Here is a 20,342-nt window from a genome sequence, read left to right as displayed (position 1 = left end):
ATTTTAGAATGGATGCATTACTTTTTGTTTACCAAAAAGAATCGATCATGAACTTATACCGCAGTAGCAAAACCACACTCTTATTTGCTAGCTCTTTAGTGAGAATCAATATACTTTGCAATGGATTGACACACTAGAATATTATATTTTTATACTTTTTTAGATTGGAGGTAAAGAGGTTGAGTGCTCGCCAAAGTTTAGGTATGTCAATAGTGTCACAATACCCTTTTACATATACCTATGAGTTTTATTTTATTTTAAAATTAACTTTGCTGTAAAATTATACCTTATTACGGTTTGCGTCAATTTGTTAAAACTGATGAAATAATAACGACCATCGATATTTTATTTTCAACATTTCGGGTGTTTATCCACCCATTCTGAAGAAGTGTGTACAATTTCAATTTTTCACAAACATATGTATATTTAAAAGAAATTGAAGTTGTACACACTTCTTCAGAATGGGTGGATGAACACCCAAAACGTTAAAAATAAAATATCAATGGTCGTTATTATATCCCCAGTTTCAACAAATATGCCTATTTGTTTGTGGGAAAATCTTATGTTCTAATCTAACAAATAAAAAAGGTTAGGTCATCTAGATTTGTTGCACTAAAAAAACTTAGTTTTACTGTTTTAGGCTATTCCTGTCATGCACAAGTGACAGTGACGAGGTTCCACTTTCTATCGTACCTCTTGTCCATTGCATGCAGATAACAATCAAGAGAGATATACTCTACGACATCTTTCTAAGTCGTTTTATGTCGAAAGAAAAAGCACAAATTGAGACTTCGTTTCATTTCATTATCAAGGTATAACTGTTAAGTGATTATAGAGTTTGCATCTGTTATGACCAACTCTGGTTTCTGTGAACTCTAGGGAACAAATGTGAATTCGCAATAAAATTTCACCGAGGTGGCATAATAACAGATTGGACAACTTAGGGGACACGAGGTTGTGTGTTTGACGATGCTATATTTTAGTGTCATTAACTCTATTAAAAACATCAAGAACCCTCTGGAATTTGCTTTAACTAGGGTTGCCGCAGAGCCTTGAAAATTGAAAAAGAAAAGTAAATTCCTGTAAATCTCCGGTTAAACGTTGGGGAAAAGTTAGGTTGAAAATATATGCGGTGGACACTGTCCCTGTAGTATTTCAGTTTTAAAGTTGGAAATCGTTGTGCCTGTTTGCCTGTGTTTAAGTAAAAATCCTCTATATTTCCATTTATTAACCTTGTGAGAAAAATATGTACTCCTTTGTAATCTTTCTAGTCCATATTTTTTAAATAAACAATAAATCAAAAATCAACATCAGTTACAGTTGAACATCATCAAGGCAGTATAGGGCCTCTTTTTCAAAGTTGTAACATCGTATATCACAACTTTTAAAAACTTAATAAATCTCGTTCAAATTTCGTTAATTTGTAATTCCAAGGAAAGAAAGAAGGTTTTGATATGAGGGTTTGGATTAGTATCAATTTTGAAGTTAGAGTTGTGGTGGAAGGTGGGGATTCACCATAAATCTACCTTACCTCGATTTTTTGGTGTGAGGTTTCATGCCTCAGTGCACACTATGATATAAATAAAAGAGGTTAGGGAAAAGCTACCCAAATTGAATTTTAAAAGGGTAGGGAATTTACCTTTTTCTTTTTGTTATTTCAACATGTCTGTTTCCTAGAAGTTCGTACGAATACTAATTCATGTAGAATTGTTAAAATGGAGTGGTATAAACATTAGGGCTTAAATCATTTTTAGTTTAATATAATAATTTATGTAGTTTTTGTCTTTTTTACCTATAATTTCATGAAAATATAAAAACTCCTAGATTTTTCTTTTGCATTATTTAGCTTACCACTTGTCTGCTTCTCTGCTTTTTGTTGCATTTAATTTGTTGCTTGTCACTTTACGATTTTTGTTACATGTTATTCTAATTCCTGATTTTTTTACTGTGTTTTCATTTCATGGTTAGAAAATTCTGGATGAAAAAAAGTCGATACTCATTTTGGAAGAGCAACTTTTAGATTTGCTCGCCAATAAGAAGTGCTTTGTTGATATTTCTTCAATCAAGAAACTTTCCAATACGATGAAACTGCTGAAGGATGCAACCAATAGGTTTGTTTGTTGTTGTATCATTCAAATTTCAATATTCTTTCTGCGAGTTGACCTGCACCAATCGGCGATGCACTCTAAATTAGAAATACAGGCATTATATGATCGAACTTTTAACGGGGACGTACTTTGGCTTTAATTGTGGTGTTAGTCTTCACCAGGTCCTAACAGCCTCGTAGCCTTTAGCTTTTGATGTAGAACAGGACTTGGTAAACATTGACAGCATTCTTACCATTAGCCTTCATCATAATGTCTTCACCAGATCCTTACTAAAGTTTAAGTTTTGCTTGCCAGATGTTCACATGTAAACTGATTGTAATGTTTAGTTTATCCAGAGCGGAAGAGGTTTACAGAACTGTGAAACAATCACGTGACGTGTACAGTTTGATTGCGATGCAAGCTGCTGTCCTCTTTCAAGTGGCTGCCATGATGAGAAAAGTTAAACCTTTTTATCGAGTCTCGATCGACCAGTTTTTATCATATTTCGATGTGGCTATCAAACACTCGGATAAGTAAGAATGACAAATAGGATTTTTTTTCAATATCAATAAGGGTGGGAATAGTGATGAAAATGAAAAAAGCAATATTTTCTTTAATTAACAAAAGCGTTTACTCACGCTTAGTAGTGTAAAAGTAATTTACTCTACACATTTATTTTTAACAGGCGCATGTTTGATGCATGTTTAATTTTTGTTGTTTTGATTTCACCATTAAATCAAATTAGTACATGTGTCAATTTTGAATGCACTTCAGGATGGTAATATTTTTTTTATCAGAACCTTCTTAATTTTTGACTTATTTAGTAAGCCTCGTAGGTCTAATAATTTAACGTCAAATAAAACAGAATGAAATACATCGTTGTGATCGATTGTTCACTTGTCGTCCGGTTCTGACGTTTTGAGGATTTATCACCTTTCATTTGAAGATTTCTAATTATATCTATTTGAAGTAAAAATGGTAAAAAGGGCTGTGGTACTCCAAAGAAGTAAATTTTTGTAAGTTGTAATGCGCACCTAGAAATATTTCTTCTCTTTTGTGAAAACTTAAGGTCTTACAATGGTAAGAGAATTGAACATTATTTTCAAGTTAGTCGAGCTGTGTAAACCATAATAATATCAGTATATACTCCTGTTAACCACATTTTTTAAATTTGTTTATTTACTAAAAACTTTAACAAATAAACTCACCTTTAGAAGTGCTGTTAGTACGGTTGCAGATAAAGTTTTATCAGCCTTGTTTTATATCTCATCGAAAGCGAAGTTAGAAGTAGATCGCCCATTGTTTGCACTGTTAACTGCCCTCGAGGTGTGTTATACGTTATTTTTAAAGGAGCACTGATCTTCGAAAAAATCCTGAAACTTAATGCTTATTATTTCCAATCCTGAAGACGTTTCTCTTAAGAAATCGTATTTCTAGAGAAATCGTATTTATAGTAACTTTGATTTTTAATCAATGTTGTTAGTTACAAAACCTGTAAATGCTCTTAATGTTCTTGCATCGTGCATCATATTCAAAAGGTTACAAATTACTGGTTTTTTTATTAGTTTACGTTTGCTGCTTTTTTAAATCAGAATCCTTTTGCACCAAAGTATTTATAACAGCTATTTTTTAGGTGGAAGATAGTCATGGTAGATTATCTGTTGGCGATAGAGAATTTCTTATTAGTTCTCGTTATGGTTCAACCTTGAAGCAAAGCGTTCTTGATGGTGATAGTAGCAGTAACAACATTGCTCTCAAGACATCATCGAAGAAGCTTTTTGATTGGATGAGCGATGAGCAATATCAAAATCTATTGGTAAATGCACATCGTTGATTCGTATTTGTGATTTGTTAAAAACTGAAAACTGAGCTGAGTTATTACACTTTAACTTTGGCAATTCTAGTTGTAATCAAGAGGCTGCGATTATTTCGACAATGTAACTGCATCGAGGGTTCTGTAGCTTATGATAAACAGAAACTATTAATCACCCACAACGTTTTCATCTATAAGCATACGAGAACTTTTTTAATGTGTTTTTAATGGCGATTTGTTGCTTAGAACCTATTTATTTATTTAGAACCTTTCACAGAACTATGGTTGGTTCAGTGAATCATTTGAGAAAATGACAAAAGATGGGCGTGAAATGCAATGGCGTTTGATTTCTGAGCATGACACTCCAGAATTGTTAGCCTTACCAGATAACGTCGATGAAAAGTAGGTTTTTTTAGATTTATAATTAAGGGTTGCTAAAATTCTAGCTAGATATGTTTAAAAACACCAAACACTGTATTTTCAGTACTTGAACATTTCTATTAACATCATGAAGACATCCATCCATTATTATTTTTTTTTTTTTAAAAAAACATCGAAATTTGGTCTAGCCAGAATAGAAGTAGATTTTAGAAATCGGCTCAACCAAGCTTTTTCAATGCAAACTACCGTTTCTGTATTAATTCATATACAGTAGTAAAAAATGCGTTTATTATCGGTATACGTGATATTCTGATTTTTTTAAAAAAAATTTAAAGGTTGAGTTCCAACGTGTTTTTAGAATGGCATTTATTTCTTTGCCAAATGTCTCTCTAAATGTTCTTTTAGACTAAGTTCTAATAAGAAAACGTCGTATGTTTACATTAACCTTGATGCACGATGATGCACGTTAACCCACGTGATCGTTCGTTGATGCGAGTTAATGCTCGTTAATGCATGTTAATGCTTGTTGATGCAAGTTAATTTTGATACACCTTAATGCACGCGTTGAGGACGTTAATGTTGTATAACTGTTGTACACAACAACCATATTGATATTTAGGTACTCTCCATTGCAACGTTTCATGGTGATGCGAGCGTTTCGTGGCGATCGTTTTATGCAAGCTGCGAACACATTTGTTGCCATGGTACTTGGTAAAAAGTACGTGTTTTTTAATTACGCTTTTTAAAGACGAAACAGCACTGTTGGTGTTTTGCTTTGGCAGAGTTCATCATTTTATATGGCCTCTTTCACGCAAAGTTAAACTGGGAAAGCAAAGAATCAGTATGGAGTTTTTAATCTAAACTTGATTTAAAACGATCTTTATAGGTTGGCTTTCGACGGCATATTGGATTTAAAGTTATTTCTCCGTCACAGTTCACCAACTTCTCCAATTCTTGTTCTTTATGATAAAGATCCGATGTTGTGTGATATATTTTTAACAGAACTAGCAGCGTTCAAAGAGGTTAGCTGAGTAAATAATCATCTATTCAAATTTTTTCGCTGACACTTAAAAAGAGATACATCAGTTTGCCTTGATTTTTTTGTATTCAGGTGGAATTGCTTATTCATCATGTCAGCGAAGATAGCGAAGATGTAATCGAGACAAAACTGTCTCAAGCTATGAGTGAGGTATGATGTTAACAATTTTTTTATTTTTTTGGTGCGTGCGTTAAGCTCGTTCTCTGATGATAAAGCAAGTGTTAACCACCATTTAGCTTTATCATTAGGAAGAACTTAACTGTTTTAAAAATAGCACAGCTAAGCTGAAAGTATATATGTTTGGAGTAAGAGCGTCTTTGTTGAAGGTATTGTTCACTTCAGGGTAGCTGGCTGTTTCTCAATGATGTACATCACAAGCAATCATTAATGGAATCCTTGTTCACCTGGATAAAAGAGTACCATGCTGACAGTGGCTTTAGATTATGGCTTTCAGGAGAGATAACTTATCAATTTCCAGTTAAATTTTTGCATTCATGTCTCCCAGTTATTATTGACGCTCCTAAATTGGTAACTCGTTCTGTATTTGTTTATTAATTTTCAATTTTTTTGGTTTTACTAAACATTTTTCTATTTTAACTTTGTTTACTTTTTGTTGTTGTATCTTTCCTTGTTGTTTACAAATTTTGCCACACGCAAATTTTTTTATAGAACCTACACAAGTCTTTCCTTCAAAATCTACATCTGGTAACAAACGATATGTTAAAGACGGGCATGCGCAGTGATGTTATTTTGATACACAACACTTGTTTACTTCATAGCTGTTTTTTGCAGCGATGGAAATGCGCAGGTTTTGCTGTCACTCATCTAGATGAATTTCAATTTGATATTTCAAAGCTCTTGGTAAGTGTTGTGCCATTTTTTGGTTGTTTTCAGAGGGCCAAAATAACGCGATATTCCGGGCCTTTTGGGGTCTGGGAGCGAGTTGTTCCACAATGCAGACATTGTGAACAGTGTAACTAGCATATTTTCAACGTTTGCTACTCGGCCTACACCCTGCCAAAGTAGAACTTTGCAACCCACCCGCTGCAGAGCATTTGCGAACTGACGCTGTTTGCCTATTTCGAGAAAGAAAACATACCAAATATCATTTCCAGGGTTTTCGGTACAGAAAATCATTATTGGTAGTACTTCTATGTTATTCTGGTGACAATCACCGTATCCTCTTGCTGTTAAATATTTTGACTGGTTATGATAATTTACACCTCAGTTTTCACTAGTAGGATTTAAAAATCCGTATAAAGAACTAAAGGTATTTTAGCAAGTTCTACTTCGTTTGCGTTTCAAATTTTTACAGGAAGCATCTAAAGTTGTCTCTAACGAATGCTATACCGAGAGCGCTGACGTTTCTTCTGTGCAAACTACCAGCAAAGGAATTCAATGGTCTTCAATCAGAACGCTCTTGTCAAAGGTAAACGTCGTTGTAGTAAATGATTCTACCGTTGAGATGCTGCACTTATATCAGCCATATTTACCTACATATTTTGGTAAATTATAACCATATTTACCTAAACCATAACCATATTTAGCTATACTATAACCATATATAGCTACAGTATAACCATATATAGCTACGGTATAACCATACTTAGCTACCTGCAACCATACTTGGCTTCGCAAAGTTATGACTACAGTCATAGTCACAGGTTTTTAGTTTTGCATTTCATTATCGCACTGTTTTTTATATTATGAATTTTTTTGAGTATTTAAGGTGGAAGTTAAGAAAGGGACTTTTAAAGGTTTCTAATAATGGCATTTTTGTTCTTTTGTTTTTAGATGGTATATGGTAGAGAAGTGACAAACGCAGTTGATTTAAATGCTCTGAACGCACTTATTGAGTTCTGGATCAGCTTGAATGCAACAAGAAAAGATTTTGAAATCACCCGGGGTAGGTTATTTCTCATGATGACTGTTTAAACACCGAGATTATTTTAAAGGGTAGAAGTAGTTCCAGATTGCTATATTAAGGGACGTTTTAGTGTGACAATTTGCCACTTAAACCTCCCCCTTCCTTCTTACCGATGGATTTTTCGAGTTTAGTACAACCATTTTGACGTGACCAAGTGCTGCTTTTTAAAATCATACATTAAATCTCTTTTAGAACTTCACAGTTCCTTGAAACAATACCTATTTTTACCTCTTTTAACAAAATTCGTTTTTAAAATCTGTTTGAAGTCATATTGTGTTAACCTTTGCCTTAAGATACAATTAAGAGAAAAAGGTGTGGTTGCTAAATGTCAGTGGGTTGGGTTATGTGGATTATACTAATGCATATGTAGTGTCATTTTTCATTCCCGTATGTAATTTAACTTAACTTTATTACTAGACTTTCATTGATTTTAACATGTGTAACGTCCTTATATTTGTCCAAAGATATTTTTGTTTATACTTATACGTATTTATTTTAAGTCTAGGTATTAATTAGGATGCCTTCTTTAAAGAATGTCCTCTCTAAAGGGTATCCGTTATAAGGAATGTCTGTTGTAAAGGATGCCTGTCAGAAGGTTTTACTGTATTCATTTTATATTTATTGCAGCACGCTTTAAATTACCGTCTGCGTTATTAACCAACAACACGAAGCCATCCGCTGTGTTGCAAGCAGTGGAAAATATGCCAAATTCTTCGTATGATTCTATGGAATTTGCTGGTTTGTTTCAAACACAGGAGGTAGTGTGTCTTGTTGTTTTTGATCAACGCCGTACTTTTGTTCTGTGTTGGTTGTCCATGTTTCTACAGTTTCATGCTAATTCGTGTGATGTAATATGTGTGTTTTTTAAAATACCTATATTTCTATGGCCGTTTTCGTCTCCTCTATATTTGTAATTTTTTCACCAGTCTGCTTGACCTGAGAAAAACTTCGTTACTTCTCTTGCTTCAGGTACCAGCCAGTTCAACATTATACACCCTATTAAACTTGAAACACCTGTTCGATAATATGCCTGCTACAGAAACACTTGTTCATTTGGATCCCGGCTTTTTATGCACGAGAGCTATCGACGCTTCTCAGCTTGTTGTGTTTCCATTTGGTTCTACTTTTAAAGCATTTACGTGTGAAACAGTTCTACGTAGTAAGCAGATCGAGTTAAGTGAAGTGTTAAGCACTGCTTTACTGAAGTTACCTCGGCTGTGGAGCAAGGTAGAATTGTTGTTACATTATTCCGTTATATAAAAACCGGATAATAATGTGATTGAATCGCTCCAAGAATAAGAATGTGAACTTTTTTTCTTTATTTACACGATTTTTTTCGTTTCGCGGAATTTAACCCCCTCCCCCCCCAAAAAAAAAAAAAAGAAAAAATTCCCTTTCTTTCTTAATAGAAAACTAAAAAAGCTACTTTTTCTTCTGTATAAAGAAGGTTTGCAACATTATTTTGTGGTCCACATTATTCATTTGTATGAACTTTAAAACATTTTCCATCTATCCATCGCTATGCGCAAATATTTTCCATGTTTATTAGCTAAACCATTTTAAAATGACAACCTCCTCATGAAATGTATTCGGTGTATAGGAATTCGTTTCGGAGCGCATTCGGAAAACAGGTGGCTTGACCACCTACAACATGTGGCTACTTGCGGAAGCAGATGCTATATGCGTTCTTCACCATACAATCAAAAATTCGATTCAGGTATGTCTTTTATGTAGTGTAAAGGTAAAAATTTTCAGTTGATTGGTTCTTAAAATTGTACCTGGGCTCACGCAGCTGAACTCTTAGTCCGCGAACTAAGCTTAGAAAAATAGAGTGTAGACATCATCTGGACGTTTCGTCGTCTCTGGAACAACACGTACCAGTGTTTAGCACCGCATTGTGCTCTGGAGAATTTCTTTTGTGTGTGTTAAGTTCCCTACGAACAAGATCCGAAGGCTCGAGATAGGGTTCACCATAAATCAAGTACTTAGAAATCATCTAAACAACTCGAGAGCCAAAAAGCCCACCAACACATTAAAATCTATACCAAAATAGGGTTGCTTATAAAAAAAACTGTTTTTATCAGTTAATTGTGCAGATTTACTGTTTATGTTTAGAACATTCCTGAAATTTGTTTTTTTTTTAGGCTAGAAAGTGTCATTGGACGTACAAACCAACCTAACGTACTATTTTATTTTATTTTTATTGTCAGAAACTACAGGAGGCTCTAAATACATCGTCGACATGTTGCAACCTAAGTCAGGAATTAGTAGACGATGCAATAGACCTTTACGCTGGAGAAATACCTCAAAGATGGTATCAAAATGCTGGTCCATCTGCTCCTCCAAGAAGCTGGAATATTATCTCTTGGATTACGGACTTTCAAAACAGGTGCAGTCATGTGGAGAGGATTTTGCTGCAGGTATGATATTTTCTTTGAATTGCAGCTAAACACGCAGTAGTTTTTGCACGTTCTGTTGAGATAACTGCCAGGATACCATTATCAATTCACGATGTTTCGCAACGTAATGCGTTGTGTTAAGACAGTCCTGTTAAACGTTCTACACACCTATGAAGCTAGCAAAACCTCTTTTATAACCATCGGTTCAACCCAACCGCTACACAAAATAGCTACACCCAGGAGTTTTATTTTGTGACTGTTTTTGTTTCCCAAACATTTACATTTAGAGACGTTCCATTATTCATGAATTATGATATATTTGCCCGTAGAGAAATTATCGATATAGCCTGTTATAATTTCTGATCTGTAAAAGGTTATGCATTCGAGAAGTGTTATATAATTATGAAAAACCTAATAAATAATCTCAAGTTGGGTCTAGTTTACCAAAATATTTCATCTTCAGGTCTTATAATTGTAGAACAGCTTGCACGAGTAAAGTTTGAGAATCTTTTTATCGTTTTTCATCAGAATAACAGGATCTATAAAAAAGTATACCTTGAGAACGAAAAAAGCAGCTTTTTAAGTTTGACAACGCAAGTTTAACATTGTTGTTAAAAGCCAAACTGCTGGTTCTTTAGTTGATTAAATTTTGAAGCAGCCATTTTCAGTTATTTCTTTACCCCTTTTTGTTTTTATGCACCTCTTAAACTCTTTATTTTAGGGACGAGATAAAGTAGCTGGTTATTGGTTAGCCGCATTTTTCGATCCAAAGAGATTGCTCTCTGTTATAATTCAAGTAAGATAAAACATTTGCATGTTTCTGTTATTAAATTTTTAAAGTTTAGATTTATATAGTCGTTGAGTTGAACTTGACAATACTTTATGACCTTGTTTACGTATCTAATAGTTTTTAAAGGTCTGTTACTGTGCATTTTGTTCTATTTCGCGAAAGTTTTTGTCGAAAATTTTTCCAAGCGCATCGATAAGCCAAAGTTTAAGAACAAGAAAATTTTTTTCCATCCATTTGCGAAAATTAAGACCTGCAAAAACTTTAAAAAATGAATTTCTCCATTCTCGGTTGGCCAAGAATGGCCTATTTCAAATTTCAATTTTATGCTTTTACATAAAAAAGTACGTTTTGAGATTCATCCTCGGATTTTTTAGGGTTAGCTTTTCGCGATTCCGGAAAATTTATGTTTCTGAATTGCAAGCGCGAACTTTCGAATTGGCGAACTTCCGAATTGGCGAACTTCAAGCCAGCGATATATTTGCACTTGCATGTGTGCACATCCTTGTAATAAGTTCAAGTTAATTTAAAATGTAAAAGCTTTCTTTTTTTCAGGAATCCGCACAGAACTTAAAATTTTTAGACGCATCCTCTGAAGGGTTGGTCGTGAAAACAGAGATCACGAACAGAGACAATAATCATGTGCGTTCTCTAATTAATCCACTTGCATGTCAAGTATGTGTCGTCATTATCGGTTAGTTGTTCTGTTATTTTAGCTTCGTGACCCTCCTTCGGATGGTATCTTTATATACGGTGTACATTTATGGGGTACACATTGGGAAAAAGCAAGCAATGATCTTCATGATAATCCACCCAAATCGATTTCATACGCTTTACCGGTGATTCACTTTCAAGTTGTACCACGTTCCGAGAAAGGGACATGTTACACGTGCCCTTGCTATGTATCTACGCAACATACGAAGAAGAGTGTTTTTGGTGTTGATGTGGATCACAAAGATGCTTTAAAATATGCTCTTCGTGCTGTCTCTTGCACATTGCGACCGTTCTAAAAGGTTTTGTTAACCCAAGTAGCTGGTTGATTTTGCTTTATTATTTTTCTCGATATCCTTGTGGACTCGCCTATTTTTTTTAACAAAGAAAGTTAAAGCCGCATTTAACTTCGACCAATTACATCGCTTATAATGCAAGTCTTCCTTTCCTTTGTAAATATAAAGACAATATAGCTAGTGATTGGTTGGCAAATATTTTAGTTATTTATTTCCAATTTATCTTTAATATAAAAAATAAACTTGTAAATATAGAGTCAAATTTTTAATATTGAAATGATGTGTGATCCAGAACAAAACGTGTTGAAGAATTGATGTCGCATTTTTAACGTTTGTTTTTGCGGGCATGATTGAATCCGTTCTGTAAAGTAATCAACACAGAACCAACCACGCTTGTGAACTTCCTCTGTCAGGGACTTTCTCAACAGTGTTGTGAAGTTAAGGAAATAAATATAGTTGTTGAAAGAGAGTTTTCGTTGCGAATGTTTGTAATTATTTTTTTAAAAGTTACATAGTTATATTTTTCATAACAAGTTCGCATTGTAAAATATTTTTTTTGCCTCTACTATGTTAGGAATTAATTTATTGAGAGAATTTGCTCGTTCATTTCATGGATCTTTTGAAGGTTTAGCCCAGCACTCAAGGTTGCTTAACAGTTGCCTAGTTATCTGTCGGGAATCAGCCATGACAGATAAAAGGTTTTCACATAAATTTCTTCTTTACAATGTATAATATATTATAAAAAAAGATAGCACGTGACCATCCATGTGGTTTTAACATGGAGCTACGCCCTACGGTTTATGACGTGCGGACACTGTTTGCAACATTTTGAAACATTGCAAAATTTTACTTTAATAGAAGTCTCTTCTTAGTTTTTTATAGTTGCTAAAGTACAAAGCTGAACACTGAAGGTTGTGAAAATTTACCATTCCAACGCTAGTTGCTTATTGATAGACTTTTTAAAAGAGTGTATTGTTTTGTGGATGATCGCTAGGATAATTGTGTAAAAAAAAAAAATTGTTTAAAACGTGAACTTAAGGGAATATTTAAGTACCATAGCCAACACTAGAATTTGAACAAAACGGAAACCACATTTTTGTTGTGCATAAATGAAAACTTCTTTTTCGCTGATGTAAAAAAAGCGAAATTTTTCCATTTAAGATTAAAAGAAGGCTGATGAAAATCAATAATGATTATTTCTAGAAATAAAAATTAAAAAAAGGAACAAATTTTAAATGTTGAAATCTAATTATTTTTCCTTTCGTGCAATAAAAATGATGCATTAGTGTCTTCTTATTGTTAAAGTATTATTAAAGTCGCAATCGAATTTCAACATAAACAGCTACAATGATCATCACCACCATAACAAAAACATATGGTCTCAAAGAGGGTGTTAAGAAAAAACTAACTCTTGAACGCAAATACTCAAATGAGGATTCTCCCGGCATAGAAATGTATAATTTGTTTAGCTTTTTTAAATCAGCTGTACCGAGGTCCTCCCCAATGATAAGCCGATGCAATTCACAAATTATTCTTTTCGAAAAGCTCAAACAGCTGTGTCGTACCAATCTTGAGCCGCCTTTAGATACGCCTATTCAATATCAACATCACTAATTCCGATCACCTCGAAGCACTTGAACATCTTGTAGACTCCTGGCTTGAGTCGGTTGCTGTTTAAGCCAATCTCGTACTCATGGCCGTCTTTTGTGAATAAATCGACTCTTCTTACTGATAATGGGTTCATGACTTGGAAAGAATTCTCGCAAAAAAACACTCTCAACCCTCGTTTCATTTTTGAGAGTTTGTTGGTCTCCTTAATCTGGGAACTATCTCGGTTAATCCGATCTGATTGAAAGAAAAAAACGGAAGCGTGGTTGGCATGAACATTCACGTAAACAGAAAACAGAACTGTTACTTTGTCTTGTTCGGATAGTTCATCAATTTTTGTTTCAGCTTCCTGAAGATTCGTCCGACCTTTTTTGTACCCTTCGAAAACAAGGGCTGTTTCTTCGCTCACTTCGGCGTAACTAACAAATTGACTAGATTTGTTAATGCTGTTCGGATCTTCACGGAGAATTCTAACTTTAACCGACATTTCAGCAACACGTTTAGTGCAACGATTTAAAAAAAATGAGTTTGTAGTTGCATCAGTGCTGTTTCTGCTTTATAAAGACAAAAATTGTTGAGTAACATGTTACGCTAAGTTGCATGAGACTAATCGACGCGACCTTGTTACTAGGAAATTGTGTTTTTATCATTACCCTGACTGTATAAAAACCTGGGAACGAGGATGTAAATTTTAAGTTTCCTTCTTGTAACAACTTCCGCTGATTCTCTAAGAATTATTATTTCATTTTTGTGTTAAAGAGAACGTCCTTATACAACCTCGTTCCCAGGACTTAGTGGGCTTTTTTATTTGCACGACCTAAAAAAAGGCCCAGTACCTAGCGGTCACGTGACGAATTTGACTGTCCGTAAAAACTCGTATAAATAAAACGCAAAATATATAGGCCTTAATACATAATAACGATCTTAACTTAACACCAAATTGGTGAGTCAGCATAAATTTCTATTTAAAAATATATCATAAACAAGAAAAAAATCGGCTTCCACGAGCTTCAACTTTTTACAATCTCGTTATTTTTCATTAGCTTCTGCTTTTAAATGAACCTTGGGTTAAACGGTGTGTGGAGTTTTTTTGTTTATTCATATTTTTTAACAATAACTTTTTTTTTTTCAAAAGATTCTTTGTTAGCATCCCCTGCTGCGTCGGAACACTGTTAAAAGGAAAAGATTTCCAAGCATGTCTGAAAATTTTAAACTAAAACGAAAATGATATCGAAAGTTAAAGCTCGTGCACTGTAGTATAATAAAGATCGTCTTGAATTTCTTCATAATGCGTCATTTTTGTTATTTCCGTTTCTCTTTAAATTTCGCAAGCGCGTAGACTTAAACTATATTTGGCAGAACTAATTAATTATACATGATTTTAATTTTTTTAATGAGGAATTGTTGAGGCTAAATATTTTTGGTTAAAGATAATAGTATTTTAGCCATAAAATCGTGACAAGTGTGTTATAACAGAAAAAATATGGATATATAGTCTAAAAATAACCTTTCGTAAATAATTTTGTAAAAAAAAAAATTTTTAAAAGGGTTACTGTACCGTGGCTGATTACAACGGCCGCGTCTTTTACAGTGCGCCTATTTTAAATGAAAACAAAACGTTGTAATCAGCCACGGTATTACTGCCACCTAATGTCATACCATTTTGTAAAGAATTTTTCGAAAAACGAAAAAGTTTTTTTCGCAAACACTTTTCCCTTAAATTTCTTGTGATGGCAACACTAATTTTAGAGCAGAACGGAGGAGAAAGTCTTTAGCTAGTTTTAATCACAAACTACAATCGGACACAGAATATGCGACTGCCAATTAAAACTTGGGAAAATACAAACGTCAAAAATTAATCAGGTAACACATTCTTTTAAGGCTACGTACTCACCTGTAATGACTCTTCAGCTAGCTTTAATAAAAAGTGCAAAAAATTTCGTTTCTATGGCGCGCCTGAGGGGACAAAATTAAAAAAACCCAAAAAATAAACAAAAAAACTTTTTTCCAAGAAAAAAACATTTTTGATATTAAAATATATTAAAAAATACGAAAAAAAATTTTTTTTCGCAATTTTTGTGGCACCTGTCAATCAATCAATCAAAATTTCGACAAGTATGACTGTTCGGCATTTTATTTAAAATTCCGCGCAAAAATGAAGATGTTAGAAAAACAATGATGGCGGTATATGTTCCACATGTTACAGCTGCAATTACGTTTCTAAATGGTTTAGAAAGAAACAGGTTTTTGCCCTTGAATGAAATCGGGCAGGAAATTTACAACATTCAGTTTGACGAAATTATATGGAATTTAGCATCAATATACTTAGAGTACTTACAAGTGCCTGATATAAGTGATCGTATACCAGAAGTTATTAGGTCACTACAAAATTCTTATGAAGAACTAGTGAAACATCGTTGTCGAGGTGGTGATAAAAGCAATGCTTACATTAGTCCTAGAGCTGTGACTGGTGAGGTTGGCAGACCAAAGTATGAAGTGCCAAAGGAACAAGTCATTAGCTTGAAAAAGATCGGATATCAATGGAAGGACATTGCTCAAATGCTTGGTATTAGTATCAAAACACTCCGTCGTCGTCGTAAAGAATTTGATTTACCTTTTGGAGAAGCAGAATATTCAGACATAACTGATCAACAACTCGATGAAATAGTTCGAGAAGTGCTTTTGATACTCCCAAATTGCGGCGAAAGAATGGTAATAGGTGCAATTACCAGCAAACATATTAAGGTGAAAAGAGAAAGATTGCGACAATCAATCATGAGGGTAGACGCGTTGAGCAGGGTGATGAGACGAAGGAATTGTATACAAAGAAGGAGGTACAATGTGAAATCTCCAAATTCGCTGTGGTAAGTAAGTTTCCCTAATTAACAAACGGTGTTTGCGTTATGCCCATATCCATTTCTTAAAATATTCTTTTAGGCATATGGATGGTCATCATAAGTTAATTAGATGGCGCATTGTGTTTCACGGATGTATAGATGGTTATTCAAGATTAGTAACATTTCTCAGATGTAATTCAAATAACAGAAGCACTACCGTATTAGATCTATTTCTGGAAGCCATCAATAAATACAATGTCCCTAGGAGAATTCGCACTGACCACGGTACAGAAAATATTGAAGTGGCACGATGGATGCTGGGACACTTTGGTGTGGCCAGTAAGCCTGTCATAACTGGACTATCAGTGCATAATCAAAGAATCGAAAGGCTTTGGCGCGACTTAGGCATACAGGTGGTTGATTATTTTAAAGGCATTTTTTATTTCATGGAGCAGCAAGAAATGTTAGACCCCGTAAATGATGTAGATTTGTACGCATTGCATAGCGTGTTTTTGCCTAGAATTAATCGTGCTTGCGAGGAATTTGTGAAGCAGTGGAATAATCATCCTTTATCAACTGAAGGCAATAGAACGCCGTATCAGCTGTGGACTCAAGGCATGTATATGAACTGGCATTCTTCTGATAACGGTTTGAGACAGATAATGGAGGAAAATGAAAACATTGGTACACATGGAGTCGAACTTGACGGTCCAGCTCCTTTAATAGATTCGATCAACAACGTAAATGTTCCTGAGATAGCTCTGAATTTACCAGACAATTTTATGCAAAATATTGACCCACTTTCTGAAGACCACAATCACGGAATAAACTTGTACATTCAAACTCGTGAATTATTGGTACATGCGCTATGATAAGCTGATGTACGGTCGAATAACAAACAAACGATTTTAAGCTCTCGCGATGGAACATAATTTTATGTACAGGTTTCATAAATGAAAATTGATTCTTGCTTGGAAGTTTATCTTGGAACTTTTCAAAAATCGTTTCTCTGATTTCCTCCTCCTGAGCTTCAAGTAAAACTTCGAAGGCATTAACAATAAATCCTGATGATTGTAAATGTTCCTTTAATTCACCTTTCGGTATAACTTTAATCTTTGGTGAAGGAATTAACACAAGATCTTTCATGAATGTTGCAGATTTCCTTCGCTTAGAAGTATTACTATTGGTATTAGTAAAAGGTCTCTTGGTGGAAGATGGTAATCGTCTGCTGAGAGTGTTCCGATCTGCGTGTTCTAAAATAATTCAAAAATGACATTACAAAGGTCACAAAAATAGCTGTTACCCATACCAGCTCTTTCGGGAAAAATATATATTGTAGTCATTGTAACTTGGTTTTTAGCTAGATTGCTACTAGCTATATAAGTCACAAAACCAAAAAACTGAAAGTGGTTTGTGAAACAAAATAACGTAGCTTTTTACCATTTTTCTCTTGTCTATTTGGACGGAAGAGTAAATGTACAGCTTCTTCAACATTGTTTGATTCGCTGTTCTGCTCGGGCTTCTTTTTGTGCTGTTCCAAAGCACGAACAAGGTTGCTGAGGCCTTCAAGTGCAGAGCTCATGTTGTTTTCTTTTTGCGCCATTTTAAGAGTGCCACAGGAGGGCGAACAAAGTAATAATTTGCAGAACAGGTTACGCTGTCGAACAAAAATGATTGATTGATAGAGCCTGGCCGTCGGACAAAAATGTTCTCCAACTGTTTTTCATTTTTTTTCAAAAAAATGAACAATAAAATAAATCAAATTGTTTTTATATCTTTTTGTTTATTCGTTGTTGTTTTTTCATTATTATTTTTTAAAAATTTCAAAAAATAAGTATTTTCTTCAAAAAAACTGTTTTTTTACAAAAATATTCTTTTTTTAAATAACAAAATATTTTTTTAATTTTGTCCCCTCAGGCGCGCCATACGTTTCAGACGAAAAGAAGCATCTACTTTCGTATGCAATTTCTACTTTCATTATTCTTAACTTCTACTACACAACTTTCATTTTAAAAACCAAAACAACCGCTTTTTGTTATTGTCTTTTGTTACATAAGAATGTTTTTCTTTAATTCAACTTCGTTCCCAGGGTATTTGGCTTTTGGCAGAGGCCACTTGAGGAGAAAAAAACAGAAACAAGTGTGCAACTTGAAATAAGGGACTATGGAAACTTTTTAGTTAACTGTAAATAATTTCAACGAAACAGCAAATTAATTCCTCTGTTCAAAATGTCGTGTTAGTGGATTTTCTGCAAGCCTTTCATTTCTTAAGATAGAAAAACGAATAGATTTGGTTAATATTCAGTGATATAGTAGTGTACCCTGTAACACATTAAAAAAAATTTTTTTAACAGGGTAAAAAAGTACGAATCGTCGTTTTGTTAAAGTATAAATTTGATTTACTTCTTAGCCTTTCCAATTTGAACCTTTATTATACTGTTTCATGTCGGCATTTAACCATTTCACGTTGGCGAAAGAATGCCGACGTGGATCTTTTTTGATTCGCCTAGCCAATCCACAGTTTTACCTCGGCAAAAACGGTGACATGAACTTTAATTTCGGTGTCTGAGGACGGCAAATTTCCTTTTAAATTCACTCTTTTCTTTTTTAAGACAGCCTGCTCACATTTAAACTACTTTAATTCTATTTAGGGGGTACATAAGTAAAAAAACAACACTTTGTAGTCTTTATGAATTTTGCATTTAAGGAATACTCTCTACCCTTGATATAATCAGTATATATTTACGATAAATTCAAGAAAATTGAAGGTTTCTATAAACTTCATAAGAAATAGCGTGAAAAAAATATAGCAACAATAAATAGAACGGACAGGTTACAACCTCGCCCCCAAGAGTTTTTGTCTCACATTGGCGCTGCGCTTATTGTTAGGTCTCCAATATGCTAAAAGAGACAAGAGGTCCTAGGATTAAGGTTGGACTGGCAAAATTCAAACCCCCTTAAGTTACACTGAAGGATATCACGTAAAAAGTAAGTCTTCACAGAGACTGAAGCAATAAAATGTGTTGCGTCTACTCCGCTGGTGTAGAGTTAAAACCAAATTGACCAGGAACGAAAGTGGTTGAACAAATTGATAAAGAGAATTAGAATTGTGTCTCCTGTGTTTCTGCAGCAGTTGACTTCGAACTTTACAGCAAAAAAATTTCAGGCCAAAGAATGGAGTTCGTCTAAAATCCGGCTTAAAGCTTACCTCCCGCTTTAAAATATTAAAACAAGACATTTCTTTTTGCCCGATATGGATTTAAAAATGTGCAAAGTATAAATTAACAAGGTTAAACATACAAATCCGAACGCTATCTACACCTCTTGTGTGAACCGGCAAAAAGTATTTCCGATGCTAGAATAACCCCATGCTAAAGTAAACAGCAATAAAGCCCTCATGGCTCGGCCCATTCATTTATAAATAGCGCCCTTTCCCCCATCTCGTCTCCAGAGGTTTATTTTTACTTTCAGATGCGGTAAATGCCCGTATTAAAATTTTGACTTTTAGGGTGGGCACTTATTCCAGAAGGGTGGCAAATAGAAAAGTGCGTTTAATAAAAATCTCATTCTTGTGTTTTGGTGGTGAAGCTTTCTTCTTAGAGAACTATAATGGTTGTAAAATATGAAAACAGAGGATATATGTATAACAGGTAGAAATATCATGACGCTGAGTGTAAATTTTTATGGTTAAATTTCCTCTACGTCAATAAAATAAAGCGAACTGCTTAAACGAAATGTTAGATATAATTCTTTTTGACTAAAAATTTGTTTTTCTACATCTAAAATAATTAAATAAGCACTTATTCAAGAGGGGCGCTTATTTGACTGGACTGGACGCTAGAGTATATTATTGCGCCCCGCCGAAGGGGCTCACATTTAGTGGACCGCGGGTATATAGTGTTTGTTGCGCCCCGCCGAAGGGGCGCACATTTAGTGGACCGCGGGTATATAGTGTTTGTTGCGCCCCGCCGAAGGGGCGCACATTTAGTGGACCGCGGGTATATAGTGTTTGTTGCGCCCCACCGAAGGGGCGCACATTTAGTGGACCGCGGGTATATAGTGTTTGTGTTGTGTATGGCAAAAAAATTTTCCACTCTTTACTTCGCGGGGGAACTTCGGCTCGAACATCCAGCCTAGGTTTGATATAACACAACCTGTGTGTTTGGTACCATCAAGACAAAAATAACACTGATCGAGCAAAACTTATCTTGTCTCGGTTTCTTTGTTGTCTCTGAAGATTTGACTGCCATAAAAAATATTAATCGAGATTCTTTTGTTATGTTAATTTAAAGCTTTGTAATATTGTCTCGTTTAATATGCTTAAATGTCACTGCAGCCCACGTGAATTTATCTTCAAGAAAAGGTTTGTTTTTCTTTGTCCAAGTTGTTTCGAAACTTGTTAACAGTAAGTAGAAGGATTACTTATATTTTATATGAAATTAAACTCAGAACGGTTTA

The 20,342-nt window shown here is 34.5% G+C and overlaps 2 protein-coding genes across 3 annotated transcripts in view; both read left to right on the top strand.

The window, feature by feature from the left end:
• LOC130645276 (dynein axonemal heavy chain 5-like) overlaps positions 1–12,034 on the top strand; it is a 55,036-nt gene extending 43,002 nt beyond the window's left edge. For both annotated transcript variants that reach the window (XM_057451205.1, XM_057451203.1), the window contains 21 exons: positions 164–201; positions 641–812; positions 1,969–2,111; positions 2,435–2,620; positions 3,302–3,413; positions 3,721–3,903; positions 4,166–4,302; positions 4,901–4,999; positions 5,168–5,303; positions 5,393–5,470; positions 5,663–5,848; positions 5,990–6,181; positions 6,636–6,749; positions 7,115–7,226; positions 7,875–8,005; positions 8,217–8,474; positions 8,848–8,964; positions 9,458–9,667; positions 10,368–10,442; positions 10,989–11,075; positions 11,150–12,034. In XM_057451205.1, coding sequence (XP_057307188.1) covers positions 164–201; positions 641–812; positions 1,969–2,111; positions 2,435–2,620; positions 3,302–3,413; positions 3,721–3,903; positions 4,166–4,302; positions 4,901–4,999; positions 5,168–5,303; positions 5,393–5,470; positions 5,663–5,848; positions 5,990–6,181; positions 6,636–6,749; positions 7,115–7,226; positions 7,875–8,005; positions 8,217–8,474; positions 8,848–8,964; positions 9,458–9,667; positions 10,368–10,442; positions 10,989–11,075; positions 11,150–11,443 — 3,060 coding nt within the window. In that variant the 3' untranslated portion in view covers positions 11,444–12,034. The remainder of the gene's footprint in view (positions 1–163; positions 202–640; positions 813–1,968; positions 2,112–2,434; positions 2,621–3,301; positions 3,414–3,720; positions 3,904–4,165; positions 4,303–4,900; positions 5,000–5,167; positions 5,304–5,392; positions 5,471–5,662; positions 5,849–5,989; positions 6,182–6,635; positions 6,750–7,114; positions 7,227–7,874; positions 8,006–8,216; positions 8,475–8,847; positions 8,965–9,457; positions 9,668–10,367; positions 10,443–10,988; positions 11,076–11,149) is intronic.
• A 3,091-nt stretch (positions 12,035–15,125) lies between these two features.
• Positions 15,126–16,918, top strand: LOC130645275 (uncharacterized). Its single transcript, XM_057451202.1, has 2 exons — positions 15,126–15,912; positions 15,986–16,918. Exons 1-2 carry the CDS (start codon positions 15,224–15,226, stop codon positions 16,755–16,757), a joined length of 1,461 nt encoding a protein of 486 aa, XP_057307185.1. The 5' UTR covers positions 15,126–15,223; the 3' UTR covers positions 16,758–16,918.
• The last annotated feature ends 3,424 nt before the right edge of the window (positions 16,919–20,342 follow it).

Source organism: Hydractinia symbiolongicarpus, chromosome 5, assembly GCF_029227915.1.
Source record: "Hydractinia symbiolongicarpus strain clone_291-10 chromosome 5, HSymV2.1, whole genome shotgun sequence".
Lineage (NCBI taxonomy): Eukaryota > Metazoa > Cnidaria > Hydrozoa > Anthoathecata > Hydractiniidae > Hydractinia > Hydractinia symbiolongicarpus.
This window is presented reverse-complemented; position numbering and strand designations above follow the sequence as displayed.

Coding starts and splice junctions, on each gene's coding strand:
- LOC130645275 (XM_057451202.1), top strand. CDS start 15,224: ATGATGGCGGTATATGTTCCACATGTTACAGCTGCAATTACGTTTCTA. Junction 15,913..15,985: donor AAATCTCCAAATTCGCTGTG/GTAAGTAAGTTT, acceptor ATATTCTTTTAG/GCATATGGATGGTCATCATA.